This window comes from Sphaeramia orbicularis, unplaced genomic scaffold (genome assembly GCF_902148855.1).
Source record: "Sphaeramia orbicularis unplaced genomic scaffold, fSphaOr1.1, whole genome shotgun sequence".
NCBI lineage: Eukaryota > Metazoa > Chordata > Actinopteri > Kurtiformes > Apogonidae > Sphaeramia > Sphaeramia orbicularis.
The window spans coordinates 368,327-394,413 of NW_021941461.1; the positions used below are offsets into that span (position 1 = coordinate 368,327).

Sequence of the window (26,087 nt, forward strand, 5' to 3'; positions counted from 1 at the left end):
TAGACCCTCCTTCTCGGCAAGGAAAAACTCAAAACCCAGTGGGAAAAGGGAGAAACCTCGGGGAGAACCACAGTGAAGGAGAGATCCACTCCCATGGACGGACAGGCTATAGATGCAGCAGGACTGATGGACGTCCATTTGCAGATGTAGTTCTAGTCTACAAGGATGCAGTAGGGTGGACACATGGGGGGTCCATCCCGCTGGATGAGACAGGCAGGGGCGAGGAGGCCCATCCACAGTGGTGAGGCCGAGGACGTCCATCCAGACAGGTGGGGGAGGGGGTCAGGACACAGGTCAGGGCAGGACACAGATGGTCAGCGCAGATCCTGCCATCATTGGCTCCCAAGCGGTTACAACTGAAAAAGTAGCCACTCCCCCGGAGGGGAGTGGGGAAAGGGGACATCGGGTGAATAGCACTGCACAAACTAAGTTGGCTAAATATTAAAAATATAAGTGCAGACCAGAATGGTACGTAGAAGCAGAAACAGGAGATAGGACTCAGTGCCTGTACTTCCCCCAGCATTCTTGCTCCTAGGGCAGCTTAGACTGAACTGTGGGTTTAGTCTGGTTTGAACTAGTCTGACCATAAGCTTTTTCAAATAGGAATGTTTTTAGCCTGACCTTAAATGTACAGACTGTGTCGGCCTCTTTAATGTTAGCTGAAGCTGATTCCATAAAACAGGAGCTTGGTAACTAAAGGCTCTAGCTCCTACTGTACTTTTACAGACCCTGGGAACTACCAGTAGACCTGCATTCTGAGAACGAAGGGTTCTGTTGGGATGGTCCGGCACCAGAGCATCTCTGAGATAGGAGGGGCCCATACCATTAATGGTCTTGTATGTGAGGAGGAGGATTTTGAATCTAATTCTAAACTCAATTGGAAGCCAGTGAAGGGCTTGGAGCACAGCGGTGATGTGTTCTCTTCTATTTGTTCCTGTTAGTAGTCTCGCTGCTGCGTTCTGAACCAGTTGAAAACTTTTTAGAGAGCTTTTAGGACATGCTACGAGAAGGGAGTTGCAGTGATCTAATCTAGATGAAACAAACGCATGAACTAATTTTTCTGCATCATTTTTAGAAAGAATATTTCTAATTTTGGCTATGTTGCGCAGGTGGAAGAAGGCGGTTCTGCAGGCTTGGTTCATATGTGGTTTAAATGATAGATCTGGGTCAAATAGAACTCCTAGGTTTCTAACTGTGGTGCTAGAGGCTACACTCACATTGTCCAGAGTGACTATCTGGTCAGATAGGGAGTCTCTTGCATTTTTAGGGCCTATTATAATGACCTCTGTTTTTTCAGGGTTAAGTAAAAGATAATTAGCGCTCATCCAGGTTTTAATGTCACGGACACAGGAACTTAGTTTATCTACTTGTCTGGTCTGATCAGGTTTAATCGATAAATACAGTTGTGTATCATCTGCGTAACAGTGAAACTTAATGCCATGTTTTCTAATAATGTTGCCTAAAGGCAGCATGTATAGTGTAAACAAAATGGGCCCGAGGACCGACCCTTGTGGCACGCCGCAACTAACTCTGGAATATGTTGATGATTGTTGGTTTACATTAACAAACTGGTACCTATTAGATAAATAGGATTTAAACCAGCAGAGGGCTGCTCCTCTGATGCCTCTGTCCCATTCTAATCTCTGCAGTAAGATACTGTGGTCCATAGTGTCAAAAGCTGCACTCAGGTCCAATAAGACCAGGATCCAGACCAAACCATCGTCAGCAGCTAATAACAAGTCATTGGTTACTTTGACTAATGCGGTTTCAGTGCTATGATGAGCACGAAAGCCAGACTGGAAGTGTTCAAATAAACTATTGTCCTGTAAATGCTGACACAGCTGTTTAACTACCACTCTTTCAAGAACTTTGGAGAGGAAGGGTAAATTAGATATAGGTCTGTAACTGACCAGGAGGTCAGGATCTAGAGTAGGTTTTTTCAGAAGTGGTTTAATAACTGCAAATTTAAAAGATTGTGGCACGTAGCCAGTAACTAGTGAGGTATTAATTATAGTTAGAATTGTGTCAATAGTTAGGGGCAGAGTCTGTTTAAAAAGTTTGGTTGGGATTGGGTCTAAGAGGCAGGTGGATGGTTTGGAGGACATAATGATAGATGCTACATCAGCTCCATCTACAGCAGTGAAATTATCTAACATTGTAGGGGGGTTTAGAAGAGATTCTTGGTTAGTAGCCTGTGCTTTGTCAGACCTAATATTTGGAAGTAGTTCATCTATTTTGTTCCTAATAGTTGAGATTTTATCGTTAAAGAATTGTAGGAAGTCATCACAGCTGAGAGTAAGTGGGATAGAGGGTTCTACTGAACTGTGACTGTTTGTCAGCCTGGCAACAGTGCTGAACAGGAATCTAGGGTTATTCTTGTTTTTCTCGATTAAGGATGAGTAGTAACTAGTTTTAGCCTTACGCAGGGCCTGCTTATAGGCCAATAAGCTGTTTTTCCAGGCACTAAAAGAATGCTCTGAGCTGGAACGGCGCCATAGCCTCTCTAATTTACGTGCTGCTTGTTTAAAGGAACGTGTTTCGGCATTATACCAAGGAGAAGCTGGCCTTGGCTTAACAATCCTCGGCTTGAGGGGGGCAACTACATCCAGAGCAGTCTGTAGTGTGAGCATGGCACTATCAACAAACTCATCACATGCAGCAGGACTAGACATGTTCTCTACATAATCAGACAACAGGGAAGGAAATATTGGCTGAATTATCTCTCTATACCTTGAGACAGAATGATCACATAACGAATAAACCATAACCAATAAAACAATAAAATACAACAATAAAAACATAATAAAACCGATGAAACAATTGGATTTATTCCCAATAAAACAATAAAAACACAGTATTTATTTGTAAATTTAAAGCCGTGTGTCTGAACTGCGGTGTCGATGCAGATCAACGGTGACAGTGACTCCGCCTACGTCCTGGAGGTCAAAGGTCATGTGGGCGGAGTTGAAGTTTTCTCCAATCAAACTGAGCTTCAGTTTGAGTCCAGATGTTCTCACACCTTCATCCAAACGGACAAATGGAAGTACGGACCTGGACAGAAGGTCAGGGTCCGAGCGGTGACGGTCAACGCTGACGGGACACCGTCCACCGGCAAAGTGGACATCCACGTCAAGGTCAGTCTGAGGACACACACACACACACACACACATTTAAGATTATTGTATACAGAAGAATGACTGAATTTATTTTGGGTTCTACGTCAGTCATTGTCCTCTACATTAATCATAATAAACAAAAAATAAAAAAAGGAATAGGCTAGAAGTAACAGTTTATTTTTGCCTCTCCTTTTCAGTTAATGCACTGCTTTCATCAACTCAAATGTGAACAGCATCGAGCAGTCACACCAGAATAAAAAAACACATCTACCATCTCAGTTCAGTATTTCTGAATAATTTAAAACTGAAGGTGTTTTTTTTTTTTAACTTCACCAAAGGAGTGGATAACTTACCTGCATCATAAGGTCCATCCCATAATTTCCCCCCCACAGTCCCAGTCCGTCCAGACCTCCCATCTGCCCTCACTGTAGTCCACTCACACATGAACATCTCTGAAATGTGAATGACTCTCACTTAACTCCAAGAACCAGCTCCGGTGTGTGACACAGTCCTGTTTGAATCCTTCATGTTCCATATTCCTGTTTGGAAACCATTCTTTATTCCTCTTTTTAAATAGATTTATGTTTGTACTTTCCTTTATCTCCTGTTCTAGATTGTTCCACAGCTTGTTTCACTCATACTTTTCATTGTTTTTACTTTAAGAGTTTTAAAATTCAGTTCTCCCCTTAGATTGGATCCTCCCTCTCTTTCACTGAACATTCCATGGATATTTTTTGGCAGTAGATTATTTCATGCTTTGTGTTGTTTGAATATATATTATTATTATTATTACTATTTCTACTGTACTTTTGTTCCTTTTGCTGAACTTGTTTATTTTTCAGTGTATATTTTGTGTGTGTGTGTGTGTTTAGGACCCTCGTGGGAACCTGGTCAGACAGTGGACGTCAGTGGACAGTGTCCTCGGGGTCGCGACCTTAGAGTTCCCTCTGTCTGAACATCCTCCTCTGGGAGAGTGGACCGTCCACGTCAACGCCAACGTACGTCTGACCGTTTATTAAAGGATCAACAGTGAACGCAAACACTCACCGTCAGCGAGATAAAGGAAGAAAAGAAAAGGAAGAAAAGAAAAGAAAGAAAAGAAAAGAAAGAAAAGATGAGATGAGACATATGATCCAATAATAAACAGTTAACGAAACAGTTCCACTTTTGTTCCTGAAGGTTCTTCAGTCCTTCCATGGTTCATATTTGGATGTAAACTCCTGTTTCCCTTCTCATTCATCATGTCTGCTTCTGTGTTCCAGGGCGTCTCCACTGACAAACATTTTATGGTGGCTTTTTACGGTATGTTCATGACCTTTGACCTCACACAGAATGTGTCAGATGTGTCAATGTCCACTGTTCAGTCACTGAAGCTGTTTGTGTTTTTGTTTGTGTTTTTGTTTGTGTTTGCATTTGTGTTTTTGTTTGTGTTTTTGTTTGTGTTTTTGTTTGTGTTTTTGTTTGCGTTTGTGTTTTTGTTTGTGTTTGCATTTTTGTTTTTGTTTGTGTTTGCGTTTGAATTCGTGTTTGTGTTTTTGTTTGCGTTTGTGTTTTTGTTTGTGTTTGCGTTTGAATTCGTGTTTGTGTTTTTGTTTGCGTTTGTGTTTTTGTTTGTGTTTTTGTTTGCATTTGCATTTGTGTTTTTGTTTGCGTTTTTGTTTGCGTTTTTGTTTGCGTTTGTGTTTGTGTTTGCATTTTTGTTTGTGTTTGCGTTTGAATTCGTGTTTGTGTTTTTGTTTGCGTTTGTGTTTTTGTTTGTGTTTGAATTCGTGTTTGTGTTTTTGTTTGTGTTTGCGTTTGAATTCGTGTTTGTGTTTTTGTTTGTGTTTTTGTTTGTGTTTGCATTTGTGTTTGCATTTGTGTTTGTGTTTATGTTTATGTTTTTGTTCGCGTTTGTGTTTGTGTTCAGAGCTGCAGAAGTTTGAGGTTCTGATTGACGTTCCACCGAAGATCTACCATGAAGACACATTGACTGGAGTGGTCCGGGCCAGGTGAGGACCCCCTGACATTAACACCACTAATAATGACGCTGGACAGTCCCATCTGAGCGTCCACGCCCCTTTACTAACCCCGCCCCCCTCCGTTCTCAGGTACCTGCACGGAGAACCAGTCCAGTACGGACACCTGAACATAACATTTATCCACGGATACCAGACCAACGACGACAGCACAGAGGTGAGGACGGGTTTAGGAGATTAGACTAGACTAGATTAGACTAGACTAGATTAGACTAGATTAGACTAGACTAGACTAGATTAGACTAGACTAGACTAGATTAGACTAGATTAGACTAGACTAGATTAGACTAGATTAGACTAGACTATATTAGACTAGACTAGACTAGATTAGACTAGACTAGATTAAGACATAATAAACATATATTTGTACACAGATTATGGACTTATTCTACAGACTGAGGTGATATTAACAGACTACACAATATAAATATTATAAACATATTATTTTCATTCTGTTCTTTTTCTTCTGTTGTGTTTTGTGTAGTTTGATGGACAGTACACTTTCACATATGAGTCGAATGACTACGACTACGGAATGCACAAAAGAGATCTGAGTAAAATGATGATGTACGACGGAGGATTCCACCACGACGACGTCCAGATTATCGCACATGTCACCGATTTTCTCACAGGTAATTTTCTTTAGTGTGACTGCGGTGGCACTGGTTCTGTTCTAGTGGGTCCAGATCTGAAGTGCAGAGGCAGGTTCAGGATCCTTTATGTCGTTCAGCTTTGGTTCGATGAACGAAAAGAAACGAGCTGACATGACCATCTACAGGAGGACATGTTAGAAAAGCAGAGTTCCGTTTGAAAAACCGAAATGTTCTTCCATTAAACCCACAGAACGTCGGTTGTTTCTTTCAGGTTTTACGTATTCCACCACAGCTGCCGTCCATTTGGCCAGAGACAGATTTAAACTGACCTATGAGGGCCACCCCAGGATACTGCGTCCAGCCATGACCTTCTACACCACGGTAAGAACTGACCCAGACCCAGGGCCAGACCCAGGGCCAGACCCAGGTCCAGACCCAGGGCCAGACCCAGGTCCAGAGCCAGAGCCAGGGCCAGGGCCAGACCCAGGGCCAGACCCAGGTCCAGAGCCAGAGCCAGACCCAGGTCCAGACCCAGAGCCAGACCCAGGTCCAGACCCAGAGCCAGAGCCAGAGCCAGAGCCAGACCCAGACCCAGGTCCAGAGCCAGGGCCAGAGCCAGGGCCAGAGCCAGACCCAGAGCCAGACCCAGAGCCAGAGCCAGGGCCAGGTCCAGACCCAGGACCAGGACCAGAGCCAGAGCCAGACCCAGAGCCAGGTCCAGACCCAGACCCAGACCCAGGTCCAGACCCAGGTCCGGAGCCAGACCCAGAGCCAGAGCCAGAGCCAGAGCCAGGGCCAGGTCCAGACCCAGGACCAGACCCAGAGCCAGAGCCAGAGCCAGGGCCAGGTCCAGACCCAGGACCAGAGCCAGACCCAGGGCCAGGTCCAGACCCAGAGCCAGACCCAGAGCCAGACCCAGGTCCAGACCCAGGTCCAGGTCCAGAGCCAGAGCCAGACCCAGGGCCAGGTCCAGACCCAGACCCAGACCCAGGTCCAGAGCCAGAGCCAGGGCCAGGTCCAGACCCAGACCCAGGGCCAGGTCCAGACCCAGACCCAGGTCCAGACCCAGGTCCAGACCCAGGCCCAGACCCAGGCCCATACCCAGGTTCAGATTCAGGTTAAGGTTCAGGTCCAGGTTCAGGTTCCCCTTCGGTTCTTTACTAAACAGACCCAGGTCCAGGTTCAGGTCCAGGTCCAGGTTCAGGTTCAGGTTCTGGTCCAGGTTCAGGTTCCCCTTCGGTTCTTTACTAAACAGACCCAGGTCCAGGTTCAGGTCTAGGTTCAGGTCCAGGTCCAGGTCCAGGTTCAGGTTCAGGTTCAGGTTCAGGTCCAGGTCCAGGTTAAGGTTCCCCTTCGGTTCTTTACTAAACAGACCCAGGTCCAGGTCAAGGTTCAGGTCCATGTTCAGGTTCCCCTTCGGTTCTTTACTAAACAGACCCAGGTCCAGGTTCAGGTCCAGGTTCAGGTTCAGGTTCAGGTTCGGGTCCAGGTTCAGGTCCCCCTTAGGTTCTTTACTAAACAGACCCAGGTCCAGGTTCAGGTCCAGGTTCAGGTTCTCCTTGGGTTCTTCACTGGAACCTTGTCCTGGTTTTTCAGATCAAACTGTCCACCTTCGATGACCAGCCGCTGTCCGTGGATGACCGCTCGATGACCGTCCACGTGTCAGTCATCCAGGAAACGAACAGCCCCTGGGGGTGGGAGCACATGCAACGGACGGGCCGTCAATCAAACTGGACCCACGCCCAACAGATGGACCACATAATGGACGGAACGAAGACGGAGGAGGTGGAACTTCCTGTTGGAGCCGACGGCCTGATCCCACTGTACATCCACATCAGGAACGACACCAGAACACTCACCATCGATGTTAGTACGATAAGTTATGTTAAGTTAAGTTAAGATAAGATAAGGGGAAATGAGATAAGATAAGGTTAGATTTGATAAGATAATGTTAAATAAGAGAAGACAAGATAAGGTTAAATAAGATAATATTAAGATAAGGTGAAATAAGATAATGTTAAATAAGAACAGATATGGTGGAACGAGATAAGAAAAGGTTAAATAAGAAAAGATAAGATAAGGTTAAATAAGATAAGGTCAGATACAGTTAAATAAGATAAGGTTAGATAAGATAAGATTAGATAAGGTTATATAAAATAAGATAAGATACAGTTAAATAAGATAAGGTTAGATAAGATAAGATTAGATAAGGTTATATAAAATAAGATAAGATAAAGTTAAATAAGATAAGTTAGGACAGGATAAGATAAAATAAGACAAGAAAAGATAAGGCAAAATAAAATGAAATGAGATAAGATAGACAAGTCAAGATGCGTTAGATAAGATAAGATAAGACCAGATAACATAAATTTGACATGAACTTTTCTCAGGATTTTTCTTCTGAATAAACTGAAGCCAAAACGTAGTCAAATATCAGTGGAAGACGCTCAAATTTAATAAGAAAAGAAAAGACCGTACCTCTGTCTTCATTCCTGTTTTTTTTTTTTCAGGCGTCTTTTCAGGACGCCCATGAGACGCTACGACTCTACGCCAGTTACGAATCGCCCAGTAACTCCTACGTGCAGATTAAAAAACCCTCCAAAGTTCCAACGGTAAAACCACAGAACCTTCCTGTCGTATATTTACCTTCACATCTGCTGGGTTGGACAGTTCTAAATACTGAGTGTTTGTTTCTTCAGGTGGGTTCAGCGCTCAGACTGAAAATACAGAACAACTTCGACCTGACTGAGATCCACTACATGGTACGAAAACCACTGAACCATCGGACAACTGCGAAAAACTGTACCTACAGTTACGAAAAGTCGAAAAAACCGAAGTGTGTAATGTGGGTTTTTCCATTAGATAAGATAAGATGAGATAAGATAAGGTGAAATAAGATAAGGTAAGATAAAAAAGATAAGATAAGGGGAAATAAGATATGGTGAAATAAGATAAGATAAGACAAGATAAGTTTAAATTAGAAGAGATAAGAAAAGGTGAAATAAGATAAGGTGAGATAAGATAAGACAAGATAAGATAAGGTTCAATAAGAAAAGATAAGGTGAAATAAGGTAAGATTAGATTAGATAAGAGTAAATAAGATAAGATAAGATGAGATAAGGTCAAAGAAGATAAGATAAGAAAAGGTGAAATAAAATAAGGTTAAATGCGATATGATAAGGGGAATTAAGATAAAGTGAAATAAGATAAGAAAAGATAAGATAAGGTTAAATAAGATAAGGTAAGGTGAAATAAAATAAGATAAGGTGAAATAAAATAAGATAAGGGGAAATAAGATATGGGGAAATTAGATAAGATAAATGTTTCATTGAAAAAAAAAACAAGAGTTTTGACGAAATTGTCATTTTTCCATTAGGCAAATTTTTATGCACAAGTTATATTCTCGCAATTTGAGGATCAATGGAAAATAATAATAATAATTTTGTTCATTCTTTCAGTTAATGTCTTGTTTTTTGAATCTAGAATATAAACATAAAAACACTAACACATCCAGGATAAAACATGTAAAAATCATTGAAGTCCTGAAGTGTTGTGGTTTTGACTGAATTAACACCAATATAAAGCGGTGTATCGTCTGCACAGAAGGAGATCCACCCATTACAATGCATTAAAATGACTTCAGACTCTGTTTGTTCTCGTCCGTTTACTTGAAGGTGAAGGTCAAAGGTCGGCTGGTGTCTGCTGGGAAAACCACAGGTGATCTGACCCTGTTCCCACAATCCACCTGGGCACCTGTGGCCTGCATCATCGTCTTCTGTGTCCTTCCAAACGGCGAGATCGTCAACGATGTGATGCATCTGCCGATCGAAGTATCTTTACAGAACGAGGTGAGTTTTCATGATAATCAAAATAATTTAATTTCATCATCTATTTTATGTCATTTTCATTTTGTTGCATATTTTATATTGTTTTCATTCTACTGAGTTTTTTTTGTTTTTTGCATCTTGTCGTGTCTTTTATATAATTTTCATTGAAGTTATATTTTTTAAACAACTTGTGTAATTTTTTTTACCTTGTTTTTTTGTTTTATTTTGTCTTTACACTTACTTAGTTTCATCTTTACAGTAATTTTTGTAAATTTTTTTTCTAATTTTTTATTTGTTAAGTCTTTGCGCTTATTTCGTTGCATTTTTTGTCTTATTGTTTTTATCTCACTACGTCTTTTACATCTTTTACATTTTTGTTTCATCTTTTACATTATTTTCCATTTTCTATTTGTTTTTTGCTGTTTCATTTTGTTCCATCTTTCATATTGTGGTCATTCCAGTGACTTTTTTTTTCTCTCTTTTTTTTTTTTTTTTTTTTATCTTGTTTGGTCATTTTTATTTTGTCTTTTACATCATTTTCATTTAGTTACATCTTTGAAGTAATTTTGGTTACAATTTTCCCCTTCATTTTTTATTTATTCTGTCTTTAAGAGTATTTTTATTTTTTGCATCTTTTAAGTTTTGTTCTCGTTATCTCAGTACCTTTTTTTCTTCACATTTTTCATCTTTTACACTATTTTCCTTTTGCTTTTTTTTCTGTTGTCATTTTGTTCCGTCTTTCATATTATTATTATTCCACCAACTTTTTATGAAAAACATTTTCATGGTCATTTTTATTTTGTTGTTTACGCCATTTTTATTTAGTTACATCTTTGAAGTAATTTTTGTTACATTTTTATCTCATTTTTAATTTAAGTTTTTACACTTGTTTTGTTTCATCTTTTATGTCTTATTGTTTTTATCTCACTGCATCTTTTACATCTTTTACATTTTTGTTTCATCTTTTACATTATTTTTAATTTTCTATGTGTTTTTTTTTGCTGTTTTCATTTTGTTCCATCTTTTATATTGTTGTTATTCCAGCTACTTTTTTTTTGTTTTGTTTTTTTCATCTTGTTTGGTCATTTTTGTTTTGTCTTTTACATCATTTTCATTTAGTTACATCTTTGAAGTAATTTTTGTTACAATGTCAACATGAATGAAAGACGTATTTCCCGATTGGGATATTAAACATTTTCCAACCTCTGAAATACATGCAAAGTCTTCGTAATTTCTTTCTTTATGCTAAATGCGGATCTGCTTGTATTTTTTGGACCTTCTGTTGTTCAGGTGTCTCTCAGCTTCAGTGACTCGATGAAAAAACCAGGACAGGAAGTCACTCTGACGGTGTCAGTGGCTGAACCCGGGTCACTGGTCGGGATCCTGGTGTCGGACAAAGCGACGAAGCTGGACGGACCGGACAACGACCTCACTAAGGAATCGGTGAGAACCGGACCCCAGGGTCATTTCAGAATCCAAAAAATGACTTCAGGATTTTCTTGTACTTGAATTACTCGAGTACTCGTAGCTCTAATTATGTCCACTTCCAGAAAAACAGTGTAATATAGAAATTTTTTTGGTCCTTTTTCTTATTTTTTGGAAAGTGTACCCAGTCAACTTTAGTCACTTTTCCATTGGACATCTGCACAAAACTTTACCAATATTTACTAAATGTCCAAAAAACAGAAGTGCGTAATGTCGGTTTTTCCATTAAATCACAAATGCGATGATTTGTTTATTTATTATCGCAAGATATCACGAGAAGTCATTCCATAAACATGGCGATGAACATCAATATTTTTATTTACAGATATATTCATTATTATTATATATTTCCCCTTTATCTACTACTAAATTAAAAAATGATTGGGTTTCCTGGTGTGTCCACACATACCGACTAGGGCTGTGTATCGGCAAGAATCTGGCGATACCAATCACAATAGTAGGATGACAATACGATATATCATGATACTGTTAAAAAGGCAATTCTTTTTGTTTTTTTCTTTTTTGTTAAATGATTATTTCCTTGAAAAATTGAATTACAGCAGAAATTTGCACAAATACTAAACATATTTTTACTTGCTAATGCTATATCACCAAATGTTCAAACTGTGTTCAAACTGAAATTCTGTTTTACAGACATTCCAGTTTCAGATCCTGTTCAAATGTTCAGATTCTATTAGTTCACAACTAACATCAGAACAGGATTTGAGTTCAATCTCAACAAAGGAACGAACATTATTGAATAAAAGAGTGTGAAATAAGAATAAATAAAATGGAAACAAAAACGCAAAAGTGAACCTCCACGATATCTGCATTTGAATAAATACTTAAAAATATCAATACAGTACATTTTAATATCGATACAGTATTGTGAAATGAAATATCGCGATATATTGCAGAACCAATATTTTCTTACAGCCCTAATATCCACACAGGTTTCTTCTTCTTCTCTTAATGTAACATCCGTCAACATCCATTTTTTTAATTCACATGACTAGTTGTGAAAAAAGGTCTTTCCATTGCAGTTTTGCGTGATATACCATTTGCGCTATGCCCAAAAAAAACACCTCTTGCCAGAGCTAAAACTTTTAATCAAAAAATGAATCTTTTGGCAAATTGTCATTTTTTTCCAATAGGTAAATTTTTATGTGCAAGTTATATTTGCGCAATTTGAGGGTTGTAGAAGCCAATAATGTAATAACAACCGATAATGTAATAACGGCCAATAACTTAATAAATTTGCCATTTTTAAAATGTAATAGGCCAATAACGTAATATCTGGCCAATAACGTCATAAAAGTCCTGAACCGATAATGTAATAGCTTTTGGCCAATAACATTATAACTTATTACGTTATTGGCTCAGTTATTACATTTGCAAAGAATTTTTTTACCAGGCCAATAACGTAATAACCAGCCAATAAGTTATAACGTTATTGGCCAAAAGTTATTACTTTATCGGTTCAGGACTTTTATTACGTAGTTGAACAGATATTACATTATTGGCTTATTACATTTTAAAAATGGCAAATTTATTATGTTATCGGCTGTTATTACATTTTTGGCTTCTACAAGGGTTAATGGAAAAGCGCCTAGTGAGTACATTTGGTTAGCGTTAGCTTTAGCTACAGTATGGATATTAAACTGATGCTAACTCTGACTGAACATCCCCCTTCTGAGAACCATCCATTGCTAAAACCAAAACCAAACGTCTCCCGGAGGCCCACATCGGAAAACAAAAACATTTCATAACTGCAGTGACATTAGAGCCGCCGTCAGACAAAAGAAAAGTCCACGTAAAGCTTTTGTGACGAAGCTGAGGTCAGAGTGTTTAAAGGCCACGTCCACTCATTTTCTGTTTTCTGTCCTTTGTTTTATTTTATTGTCCTGTCATCGTCGTCTTCCTGGAAACTCCCATGATTCCCTAGGGTCCTCAGCTTAAACATTCCCAGCACTGATCGTGTTGTTCTGATAAAACCTCCTCCTTCATGTAAACATATGACACCTGACCCCCCCCCCCCCCCCCCGCAGTATTAACTGTGAACTGTGAACTTTATTCCGACTCGTCCAAACAAACAGGTTTTAAACAATAATCGTCCTTTTGTGTTCTGTCTTTTTGTTGGTTTGTAACTGAAGTGGCTCTGATGTTGTTGTTGTTTCGCAGATACTAGAGGAAATAATGGAATACAGCGAACACAAAGACCAACAGCTGTCTGCGATGCTGCAGATGGGAGATCCGTACTCTGTGTTCATGGTCAGCACATGCGCTCAGATTCACACACTTCAGCCCATTTATGGTCAATAACATCCACATCCTGAAGCTGCAGGACAGACATTTTCCTTCTTTTACTTTAGCATTAGTTTTATTATATTTATAAGATTTGTATGGAAGTCAATCTGTCTCATCAGATTTTGAATCATAAAAGCTACTGAATTTCTTGCACAGAATTTTTTTACACTAAAATTAAGTATTTGAATTTTTTGTCTCTGAATTCAACTATGTTCATGAATTTAGAATTAAAAAAATTCAGATGCAAAAAATTCTGAAGCAAAAAATTCAAAATAAAAAATTTCAATGCAAAAAAATCAGATGCAAAAAATTCAGACGCAAAAATTTCAGACGCAAAAAATTCAGATCACACATCCAGGACACCAAGGATAAGCAATTGATTCTATCTGAAGTCGAACCCACAGCCAGCCAACCGAGTTACGTTAGGTTGGTCATGTGACACCGATGCAGGAAGACGGTCAGCACGGATGTGTGATCTGAATTTTTTGCATCTGAATTTTTTTAATTCTAAATTTATGAACATAGTTGAATTCAGAGACAAAAAAATTCAGATACTTAATTTCAGTGCAAAAAAAAATTCAGATTTGGATGTTTGGGTGTTTAAGGATTAAAGGTGGACGTTTGGGTCTGTAAAGGTTAAAGGTGGACGTTTGGGTCTGTAAAGGTTAAAGGTGGATGTTTGGGTCTGTAAAGGTTAAAGGTGGACGTTTGGGTCTGTAAAGGTTAAAGGTGGATGTTTGGGTCTGTAAGGGTTAAAGGTGGATGTTTGGGTCTGTAAGGGTTAAAGGTGGATGTTTGGGTCTGTAAAGGTTAAAGGTGGATGTTTGGGTCTGTAAAGGTTAAAGGTGGATGTTTGGGTCTGTAAAGGTTAAAGGTGGACGTTTGGGTCTGTAAAGGTTAAAGGTGGATGTTTGGGTCTGTAAAGGTTAAAGGTGGATGTTTGGGTCTGTAAGGGTTAAAGGTGGACGTTTGGGTCTGTAAAGGTTAAAGGTGGATGTTTGGGTCTGTAAGGGTTAAAGGTGGATGTTTGGGTCTGTAAGGGTTAAAGGTGGATGTTTGGGTGTTTAAGGATTAAAGGTGGACGTTTGGGTCTGTAAAGGTTAAAGGTGGATGTTTGGGTCTGTAAAGGTTAAAGGTGGATGTTTGGGTCTGTAAAGGTTAAAGGTGGATGTTTGGGTGTTTAAGGGACTCTCTGTTTTCATTTGTTGGTTCCAGACATGTGACCTGTTGGTTTTGACCGACGCCTCCCTCCACATGGAGGAAAACCACCTGGAGCTCGGATTACGTAAGTGTTGGTAATCACTAGCCTCTTCCCTTCGTTTCCTGTGACGTTCGGATGCTAATGCTAACCGTCCTCTTCTTCTAAACAGCAGGGGAGGGAATTATGATGCTAGATTTGGAGAGTTCAGACGGACCCCCTGAGCCACCGGCGCGAACGTACTTTCCGGAAACGTGGATCTGGATGGACGTCAACACAGGGTGAAGAAACACGAACATAAAACATGAATATGAATATCGTTAGCCTCCTAGCATAATTGACTAGCTCATATGATAAATAACACAATAAAGTAAAATTAAGCAGCAGTGTTAGGAGAGTAAAGTTATGCAAATATCACAATTTAGACAAAAATATGACTCAGCCAATTATGCTAGGAAGCTAACGATAGGCTAACACATGTTATGGTAAAGCTAACACTGGTAATAGTCCCTTTTCGACTGACCCTCAAATTGCGCAAATATACCTTGCGCATATAAATGAAATATCACAATCTGGACAAAAATATGACTTGAATAATTATGCTAGGAGGCTAATGATGGGCTAGCACATGTTATGCTAAAGCTAATGCTGATATGGTAATAGTCACTTTCCCATTGATCCTCAAATTGCGCAAATATAACTTGCACATAAAAATTTCCCTCATGGAAAAATGACAATTTCACCAAAACTCTTGTTTTTACGATCAAAAGTTTTGGTGCTGGCAAGAAGTGTTTTTTCAGGCGTAGCACAAAACTGTAACGGAAAGACCTTTTTCCACAACTAGAGTCATGTAAATAAAAAAAAAACAAATGTTGACGGACGTCACAATAAGAGAAGAAGGGTAGTGACAAAAACATGTGTCGGTGGGTTAGGGTTAGGGTTAGGAACAGGGTTAGGGTTAGGAACAGGTTTAGGGTTAGGGTTAGGAACAGGGTTAGGAACAGGGTTAGGGTTAGGAACAGGGTTAGGGTTAGGGGGGTTGAGGTCAAGGTTCCTTTATTTGTACCTGTAGGTAGATTTGTTTTGCAGTCTAGGTGATTGCCTTGGCATTACAACAACACATACAGTGAACATGTTAGACAGGCACTAGATCATACTTACAGACAGGACAATAAGTGCTCAGTGTTCCACCGTTCATCTGTACAGCAGCATGGAGAAGGAAAAGAACAAAATAAATAAGATCCAATAAATAAAAACAAGATGCAATAAAACACCATAAAAACCAGAAAAGATAAAATAAAAATCTGGGATAAAAACCTGGATAAGAACATAACATTAAAAAATTTAAAAATTTGAAGTCACAATAATAATAAATAGAGCAAAGAAATGGAATAAATAACTAAGTAAGTTAAAAGTGCAATGTCACTGTTTCTTCTTGAGCTCAGTGACGGCGACAGGAACAGCTGTTTTTATAAACGCTGTGTCCTGAACCTGGGACTAAGAACCTCCGTCCAGAGGAAAGGAGCTGAACTTCACCTGGTAAAGGATGGAGTCATTGTTCAGAACTGATGGAACCATCAGAACCATCAGAACCATCCTCTGGACCTGTGTAGTGGACAGGGAGGAGGGGCCAGACTGGGACTGACCAATCAGGCGACTGGACCATCTGACTGTTTGATTCAGTGAGTTTCTCTGAAACTGAGGTCTGAGCGAACCACGGCACCAGACAAAAAGAGAAAACAGACTCAGTAAAGGAACGATAAAACCCAGTTCAGATGTTGGGTCCATGTGGAAGTGTTCCAGTGTTCTAAGGCAGTGGAGGCGCTGATGGTCCTGTTCACACACACATCTGCAGTTTTCACTAAAACTCAGATTTTCATCAATTATCGTCCCAAAGGTATTTGTCTGATTGCACTTGCTCTATAGTCTGACCTTTAATCACAGTGACTCTGTGCCTGTCCTGTTTCTTCCTAAACTCGATGATCATATGTTTTGTTTCAGATCAGTTCAGGTGAAGGTGGGACTCCTCACACACTGGACCCAGTCATCAGTGACAGGACTGGACTGGTCTGCCCCTCTGTGAGCAGGCTGACAAGGACTGAGTCATCAGCATACTTAATGATGCTCCTGTTTTCACATTCACTCTGACACACATTTGTGTAGAGAATGTAGAAGAATGGAGACAGGAGCCAGGCTGGAGGAGAACCAGTGGAGGAGAACACTGGGTCTGACAGAACCCCATTCATCCTCACTCTGTGACCTGTCTGTTCAAAAGTCTAAAATCCAGCCCATCAGATTTTTACTGATCTAAAACTGTTCTAAAAGCCTTTTAATTCAAATGTGGGGCTGGATTGTGTTAAAAGCGGAGGAGAAGTCTATAAATAAAAGCCTTGCAGATGACCTTTGACCTCCACATGTTTAAAAATCCTGTTGAACAGAGTCAGTGTGGCGTCTTCCACTCCTCTGTTGGGCCTGGATGTGAACTGCATTGGATCCAGCTCATGTTCAGTCTCCTTTAGAATCACAGACTGAACCAGTTTCTCACAGACTTTCATGACTACTGAGGTGAGAGCGACAGGCCTGAAGTCATTCACAGTTTTTGGACGGCTGGACTTAGGGACAGGGACCACCACAGCATCCTTCCAGGGAGGTTAGGACACACCAGGAAACCAATTATTTTTTAATTTAGTAGGACATAGAGGGTTAATATATAATAATAGTCAATATATCTGTAAATCAACACCATATTTACGTTCATGTTTATGGAATGACTTCTCATGTCATCTCACGATAATAAATCAACAAATCATCGCGTTTTTTGATTTAACTGAACTTGAAAATTGCACTTGAACGCCCCTTCACATCCTGTTTTCCAACTGGAGAACTGAAAAAAAATGTTGATCCACAAGTTGAAAATGACCTTTGACCTTTTCAACATGGCAGGCAGCAACGATGCATTCATGGCCAATGATAAACAATGGTTTTATTAACCTTCTGCTGCTGTTAGGTGATGATTTTACACATTTATAGAATAAATAATTTTTAAAAAATAAAATAAATTAATAAAAATTATGTATCAGATGAATGACCACGTCCATAAATTGTCTTTCGTCCATTACTCATTTCACTACGACAACAAAAGCACTTGAACGCAACACACTTGTACGTTTGCATTCACTAGCAGAAATGATCACCTTTCCGATAGCCCCTGAAGGCAGCATGAGTTTCCACTTTTCTGACTCCTGTTCCTGTTTCCGTGTGACGTCAGTTTTTTTTTCTTTTTTTTTCCAGTGTTTCAGACAAAGTGAACGTTTCTCTGACGGTCCCTGACAGCATCACCACGTGGACCGCCACCGCCTTCGTCATGTCGGAGAACCTGGGCCTGGGTGTGGTCCAGCGTCCTGCACAGGTACCGGCAGAACCGACAAAACAAAAACAAGCAGAACCTTTATTATCACTGTGTGTTCAGTCAAGTTTTTAGTGTTAATGCAGTCAGTGCAACAATGTGAATAAAAACAAAACAGAAGAAAAATAAGAAGCGAACAAATAGAACTTACAATTTAAAAAAAATCTTAAAAAAAGGTCAAGTTTTTGTTTTTACTTTGTGTTTTTACTAAATTATTGTATGTTTTTTATCATTATCACTGATCTTTTAATCGGTTTTTCATCATAGTGTGTTAAATAAATGTTAAATTAAAAACAAAACATTACTAAAATTAAAAAGTAAAATAAGAAAATAGAATATAAAATTTCACAAAAAGTAAAATAAGAATAGAACTAAAAGTAAAATAAATAAAAATAGACATAAAATATTAATAGACAAAATATTAACAGTATGTACATGTATGACCAATTCTATGAAAATAATACATTTAATATTTTTTGTTCAACTTTTGTTACTTTGTGTTATTATGAAATTATTGCCTGTTTTTATTATTATTATGATTATTATTATTATTATTATTATTATTATTTATTGTACCGATTTTTTTTAAACCTTTTTTTTTATCATGGTGTGTTAAATAAAGGTTAAATGACTTTTTTTTCCTTTTTTTAAAATTTTTTTTTACAAAAGTTAAAAAGTAAAATAAGAAAATAGAATATAAAATTTTACAAAAAGTAAAATAAGAATAGAACTAAAACTAAAATATAAATAGACAAAATATTACATTTAAATTTTTTTTGGCAACTTTTTGTTATTAGTTTGTGTTATTACTAAATTATTGTATGTTTTTTACGTTATCACTGATCTTTTAACCTGTTATTCATCATGGTGTGTTAAATAAAGGTCAAATGACTTTTTTTTTTTTTTTTAATAAAAATTAAAAAGTAAAATGAGAAAACAGAATATACATTTTTTACAAAAAGTAAAGTAACAATAGAACTTAAAGTAAAATAAATAAAAATACACATAAAATATGAATAGACACAATATTAACAGTATGTACATGTATGACCAAGTCTATGAAAATAGTGCATTTATTTGTTTATATTTTGGTCAAACTTTTGTTATTACTTTGTGCTATTTTTCATTTAAAAAAAAAATTATTGGCTGTTATTATTATTATTATTATTATTATTATTATTATTATTATGTTTATTAAAAAAGGTACAGATATGTAAAAGTAAAATAAGAAAATAGAATATAAAATTTTACAAAAAATAAAATAAGAACCGAACTAAAAGTAAAATATGAATAGTATGCATAAATATTAACAGTATGTACATGTATGAACAGGACTATGAAAATAGTGCATTTAAGTTTTTGGCAACTTTTGTGATTACTTTGTGTTCTTTCTAAATTATTGCCTGTTTTATTATTATTATTATTATTATTATTATTATTATTATTATTATTATTATTATTATTATTATTATTATCACTGATCTTTTAACCTGTTTTTCATCATGATGTGTTAAATAAAGGTTAAATAAAAAAAGTAAGCATTTATGTTTGAATACATATTGAATAAATATTAGTTATTATTGTTGTATTAATTAATATTAGTTGTTCTTGCAACCCCAGAGGATTATTCCAGATAACTGACTCTGTCCAGGGTTAATGCAGATTATTGGAGGTGTGTGTACAGAAGAACCCCACAGTTGTGACTTCTTCCTGTTTTCTGATGCTCGTGTTCGTCCTACAGCTCACTGTTTTCCTGGACTTCTTCATGTCCTTGAACGTCCCACCCTTCGTGATCCGAGGGGAGGAGCTTCTGCTGGAGGTGGTTCTGTTCAACTACCTCCCACAGGATCTGAAGGTCAGACCACACACGTGCAACAAACTAATACTGAACATTCACAGTTCCACCGTCTGCTTTAACGGGTCTGCATGTGCGCCTTCTACTGTTAAATATGAAACTACAGCTCCAGTGTCCGTGTGTCAGCGTCATGTTCTATCTAGAATTAATACAGGTTGAGTTTGGGAAGTTATTAAGTTAGGATGTTAGAAGAATTCAACTCATTCAACACTGCAAAAAAAAAAAAAAAAAAGTAAAAAAAACAGTATTATTCCGGCAGCAGGGGCGCAAAAAAAGTGCTGTTAAAAAACGGAAAATAACCATCTCATAAAAATACAGTAATTTTCCATAATTCAAATACAGTTGTTTGCCCTAACTTTACATGAGATTTTGCTTTTTTTTTTTCGTTGTTGTCTTTTTAATGTTTAATAAAGAATATTTTCATGTATTAAAACAATCCAATTCCCTATAAATATCTATATAAATAATTTTCAGTGAGACTCAGTTGTCCAATCCACTGATAAAAACTGTATTTGGACAGTTTATCAGTGCTTATACATGTTATACATTCACAAAAATACATTTATTCAACATTTTTTTCGTGAAACCTCCTGTAATTACACAAGATATTTGTCAATTAACAAACAAGTCTGGTTCAACTGACAGAACAAATACTTCTGTTACTGTTAATTGTCAGTAATTTTATCTCGTTTTTTTTTTTTTTTTTTACAGTATTAATCTTTAAATTAACAGTTTAATCTCATAAATAAAGAAATATTTGTGAAATTATGATACATTTGCAAATGTATTTTAACTGTATTTTTCTGTGAAAAAAGAAAAAAAAATCTTTTAAAAAATAGAAATTTTATGGTTCTTCACAGTCACAGTTTTTTCATGTGATTTTCCATTTGATGTGTAAAATCAGTCTGTTTTTGTCATTTCATTGATGTTTTCCTGTATCATAAAAATGCAGGAAAAATCTGTAAAAGAAACAGTGAAAATTCTGTTAAATTACAGATTTTTTTGTTTTTACAGTGAATCACAGCCCATATCTGACTTCTATCAGTGATCAACAGGAACTAGACTGTTATCATTAGAAGGAAAGGAACATTTTAATATTTAAAAAAATTGTCAAAAATTGAAAAATGCAACATTTCTCAAAACTGTGAATAAACTTTGTAGACATTGTCCCAAAGGAAGATGCATATAAAGTTAGAAATGACTCCAAGCAGTAGTTTTGGAGAAGATTGTTGAAATGTTAGACATTGTTGACCTAAGTTTGACCCTTCAAGGTCACTCAAGGTCAAAGGTCACGGACCCAAATCAAAGTCCATATATGACTTCTATCAGTGATCAATAGGAACTATATTGATATCTGGAACCATTTACATGTTCTAAACCATCAACATTAGAAGGAAAGGAATATTTGTGTTTGTCGTTAGCAATTTCTTCAAACATATTCTTCTCTGAAACTACTGGTCAGATTCATTTCTAATTTTATTTGTATCTTCCTTGGGACAACGTCTACAAAGTTTGTTCACATTTCTGTTGTTAGATTGATCTCCTTCATCCAGACCACAGGACTGGAACATAGAACAGAACCTGACAGCCTCACACATTCAGCTGGGATTGATTCAGATTCTGATACACCTAGCATTAGCATTAGCATCAAGCTATTAGGAACATGAATTTGGAAAATCAACTACATCATATCCATTCTACTAATGCTACTAAATGTACATACAGATGGTGTTTGAGTCCTATTAGTCTGTTTATTTAGTTTTTAATTCATTTTATTGTCTTTGAGGGGATATTCAGTCTGTATTTCACTCATCCTGATACTCCTAGTGTTAGCATTAGCATTAGCACATTAGGAGCAGTGAGTTTGGAATATCAGCTACATCATATCCATTCTACTAATGCTACTAAATGTATGTGCTGATGGTGTTTTAGTCCTATTAGTCCATTCATTTATTTTTTAATTCACTTTTCTTTCTTTCTCTTAAGGGAATATTCAGCCTGTATTTTACTCATTCTGATACACCTAGCGTTAGCATTAGCATCAAGCTATTGGGACCAGTGATTTTGTATTATCAACTACACAATATCTATTCTATTAATGCTATTAAATGTATGTACTGATGGTGTTTTAGTCCTATTAGTCCATTTATTTATTTTTTAATTCATCTTTTTTATCTTTGTGCAGTTATTCAGTCTGTATTTTACTCATCCTGATACTCCTAGCATTAGCATTAGCATCAGCACATTAAGAGCAGTGACTTGGAATATCATCTACATCATATCCATTCTACTAATGCTACTAAATGTATGTGCTGATGGTGTTTTAGTCCTATTAGTCTGTTTATGTATTTATTTTTATCATTGTGCAGTTATTCGGTCTGTGTTTTACTCATCCTGATACACCTAGCGTTAGCATTTGCATCAGCACATTAGGACCAGTGATCATCTACATCATATCCATTCTATTAATGCTACTAAACTCATGCGCTGCTGCTGTTTTAGTCCTATTTTCTGTCCGGGCCGTTGTATAAACCTGTTTTTTCCAGATGTGGGTCACTCAGACAAAGGCTCGGAGGCCGTTTTTGTGCGTTTGCTTTAAATCCATATTGTGTCTGAACTGACTGTGATGTATGTCAGTGTGTACCTGCGGGTGTTGTTTTTCTCACGGCTGTGGTTCACAGGGTTTCTGGGTTTGTTTCTTTTTTTTTTTTAAAGTGTCATGTTGCTTTAATCTATCGAGGCATCAGCGGCGTTAAAATCTTTTACGTCTCATATAAAGAGGCGCCCCAACTTTTTCTTTAATCCTCTCAACCTACAGCTCATAAAAGACGCCAAACCCTCAGAGATTTGCGTTGTTTCGTGGGTGTTTGGTTACATATGTCAGCTCTTTTTGTCTGCATTGAACGTGATCTGGGCGGATTCGGCCTCTTTTTGTCGTCAGGTCATGGTCTACGTTACCGAGAGCAACGCCTTCGAGTTCCTGGCGGCGGACAATGATACATGGAGCATGCCCGGTGTTCGCCATGTTTTGGTGGGGAGTCAGAAAGGCGTCAACGTCCACTTTCCCATCAGGCCTCTGGTCCTCGGAGATGTCCCCATCCACGTCAAGGCCAAGTCCACGGTGGCGTCGGACTATGTCATCAAAACACTGCTCGTCAAGGTGAGAAAATCAAACTGGTATTGACTTATTTCTGGAATTTACTAGTGTTTTATCATTTTAAATCTGGTCATTTTAGGCAATTTTATAACGAGATAAGAAATAAAACACACTCCACGAACAACAAGCTGTCATCTTCTACAACACTGAGTCAGCAGTAAAACCCTGAAATGAAATTCACAGAAAATATATGATAAATGTATTAATATAAATACATAAATATTATCAATATGATACTTGAAATAACCTCCTAAGACCCAGGAAATGTCAGCAAAGTACCAGCTTTTTTTTTTTTTTTTAAATAAGTGCCTACATTGGAAACATCATGATGCAACAGTTTTTTCAGATGCAGTTTTTAACATTTTTATGGAATGTCGTTTGTGGTGGACAGTTTTCTTTTTTCTTTTTTTTTGTATAAAGTTGTGAAACTCTTGTCCACAAATGTGGACAGAAAACCCATAGCTGGGTCTGAGGAGGATACATGTAAATAAATAAATGTGCATAAATAGTGTTGTGTGTAATTATAGTTATGAGGTTATATGATGGAAACGGTCACAAATGTTTAATTCTAACCCTGAAATAACAGTGTTTTTCTGACTTCCTGTTTGTGTTGTTTTATGTATTTGTGTTGTTTTGTTGTGTATCTGTGATGTTTTGTTGTTTATCTATTATTTTGTTGCGTGTTTCTGTGTTGTTTTGTTGTTTATTATCTGTTCTTTTGTTGTGTATCTGTTGTTTCTTTGTGTATGTGTGTTGTTTTGTTGTTTATCTGTTGTTTTGTTGTTTATCTGTTGTTTTGTTGTTTATCTGTTGTTTTGTTGTTTATCTGTTGTTTTGCTGTGCATCTGTGTTGTTTTGTTGTGTATTTGTGTTGTTCCTCTGTGTATGTGTGTGGTGGTTCAGCCTGAAGGTGTGGAACAGTCCTTGGTGGTCTCCAGGTTGTACCAGCTCTCTGCCTCCCAGTGGACCATAACAGACAACGTGGACTTCAAGTTCCCGTCCAACGTGGTGGACGGCAGCGAGAGGGTGATGGTGACCGCCATGGGTACGACAAACCACACCAACAAACAAAAAAAACAACAAATAAATAGACAAGAGCACATTTAGAACTGAGGATAGAACAGCTTCACACAGACGTATATGTGGTCCTAAATCTGGCCCAGACCACTTTCATATGTGGTCCTAAATCTGATACCTATCTGATCTTTTCCAATGTGACTTCAGTCTGAACATCCAGGTCGCATTTATCCGACCTTTACATCATTGAAATGTGACAAACGTCACAGTTCTGCGTCCCAGGAGGAGGAGCGGTGGGAAAAACATTTTCACACAGTGTGTGTCTGTGTGGTCTCATATTCCATCAGGACCTCTTTAGTACATGTGGGTCACTTCAGGGTTAGATTCAGTTCAGACTCAAAACTGATAGAAGTCGAATTTAATGTGGAATATGAACCAACAATCACAAAAAAAATCAGATTTCACCAAGAAAATCTGAATTGTGCATTCAGACCTGCTGTGTGAACGGAGCCAAAGTGAGACACAAAACGACAATCACATAAAAACAGGTGCTGCATTAAAACAGTTCCTTAAATAAACGGTTCCCCCCGATGATGGAACCTCTAAAGCACAGGTGTCAAACATGCGGCCCGGGGTCCAAAACCGGCCCACTAAAGGGTCCAATCCGGCCCACGGGATGAATTTACAAAGTACAAAAATGCAACAATTACCCTGAAGATGTGAACAGTCAACATAATTATCGTACAAGACAAATCACTGAAACATGGTGTTCTCTGCCTCTAGGCAGAACAAATCAGTTACAGAGAACTGTTTTTTATCGGGCCATGGTTGCAGTGAATGGATTGTCAGGGTTTTTGTTGTGGGAAATAACAGAAAATGTTTTCAAAAAAAATTAAAACTTCTTTTGTTTACACAACAGGCATGAAATGGAATGAGTATCGCTAATATTGAAAGATGTCTCATGATTTGTATCAGACAGCTGTTGTTTGGTGAAGGAGTATGAATGTATAGTACTTATTTTGTTTTTTTTATTATTTTAATTGCATTGGGCTGTTGTATATGTCCTGTTTGTGTGTGTGGGAGTGAATGGCGTAAGATTAATGTAAAAATTTAAAATTGTAATGTAATGTAGAGGAGACCCCAGGAAGAATAGCAACTGAATCATCAGTTTCTAATGGGGATCTGAATAAATGAAATGAAATGAAAGGGTATCAAACTCAAAAGTAACAGCATAATAACCTAGAAACAATGACTCCAAATGTTCTTCTTGGTTTAATGTGAGAAAAATAAAATAATATTATGCCTGTAAATAAATAAAATAATGGCAAAATAATGGCAAAATAATAATGGCAGCACCAAATAATAATCTAAATAATGGCAACACCAATTTTTTCTCTTAGATTTATTGCAAAAAACATTACATTCTGATATCGTTTAGCAATAAAATGTCAATAACCTGAATAAATATGAACAACCTGGAATGTCTAAAGAAAATTAAGTGCAATTTAAAAATATTCTGCCTGTTTTGTGCCTTGGTAGATCTGATCTGTAATGCACATGTAGAAATCATAAGTTGAGGCATAATATTGATAAAATTGTACTTATTTTTCTTCAGAAATTTCAGTTTTTTCCAGTTATTCACATATTTTTTGTTTTGGATAGAAATCATTTCATCATTTAATGTTATTTTTTGCACTAAAAAATTGTCAGTTGTTATTATTTATATATTATTCTGTTAATGTTTTACTGGTCCGGCCCACTGGAGATCAAATTGGGCTGAATGTGGAACCTGAAAGAACATGAGTTTGACACCCCTGACCTCAAGTAAGGAGTCATTATGTAATAGGACTGGACCGTGGACTGTGGACATGTCTTGGGTCTTTTTGGGTCCAGGGTAAATAAAGTTTGAATGTGAATAAATCAGATGTGGTCCTTCCTTAGGGGACATCCTGGGCCCGTCCATCAGCGGTCTGGACTCTCTGATCCAGATCCCTTATGGTTGTGGGGAACAGAACATGATCAACCTGGCGCCGAACATCTACGTCCTGCAGTACCTGAAGGCCACGGACCAGGCCGACCCGGATACCACCAACAAGGCCATTGCCTAC

At 37.8% G+C, this 26,087-nt stretch overlaps 1 protein-coding gene and 1 long non-coding RNA gene across 3 annotated transcripts in view; one reads left to right on the top strand and one right to left on the bottom strand.

The window, feature by feature from the left end:
• LOC115415858 (CD109 antigen-like) overlaps window positions 1-26,087 on the top strand; it is a 40,887-nt gene that overhangs the window by 4,385 nt on the left and 10,415 nt on the right. Inside the window, exons 4-23 of one of the 2 annotated variants that reach the window (XM_030129520.1) lie at window positions 2,907-3,134; window positions 3,989-4,114; window positions 4,379-4,418; window positions 5,026-5,107; window positions 5,207-5,291; window positions 5,619-5,766; window positions 5,999-6,108; window positions 7,324-7,593; window positions 8,238-8,339; window positions 8,427-8,489; window positions 9,402-9,575; window positions 10,845-10,997; window positions 13,221-13,310; window positions 14,562-14,631; window positions 14,717-14,825; window positions 17,836-17,953; window positions 19,692-19,805; window positions 22,747-22,965; window positions 23,866-24,007; window positions 25,921-26,087. The exon at window positions 25,921-26,087 is cut by the window's right edge and continues 10 nt beyond it. In XM_030129520.1, coding sequence (XP_029985380.1) covers window positions 2,907-3,134; window positions 3,989-4,114; window positions 4,379-4,418; window positions 5,026-5,107; window positions 5,207-5,291; window positions 5,619-5,766; window positions 5,999-6,108; window positions 7,324-7,593; window positions 8,238-8,339; window positions 8,427-8,489; window positions 9,402-9,575; window positions 10,845-10,997; window positions 13,221-13,310; window positions 14,562-14,631; window positions 14,717-14,825; window positions 17,836-17,953; window positions 19,692-19,805; window positions 22,747-22,965; window positions 23,866-24,007; window positions 25,921-26,087 — 2,610 coding nt within the window. The remainder of the gene's footprint in view (window positions 1-2,906; window positions 3,135-3,988; window positions 4,115-4,378; window positions 4,419-5,025; window positions 5,108-5,206; window positions 5,292-5,618; window positions 5,767-5,998; window positions 6,109-7,323; window positions 7,594-8,237; window positions 8,340-8,426; window positions 8,490-9,401; window positions 9,576-10,844; window positions 10,998-13,220; window positions 13,311-14,561; window positions 14,632-14,716; window positions 14,826-17,835; window positions 17,954-19,691; window positions 19,806-22,746; window positions 22,966-23,865; window positions 24,008-25,920) is intronic. The other variant, XM_030129521.1, reaches the window with a different exon arrangement.
• Window positions 2,146-16,778, bottom strand: LOC115415860 (uncharacterized). The gene is made up of 3 exons (XR_003934878.1): window positions 16,767-16,778; window positions 16,138-16,143; window positions 2,146-2,560 (listed from the first exon to the last, which is right to left on the bottom strand). It is a non-coding gene; the product is annotated as an uncharacterized LOC115415860 (long non-coding RNA).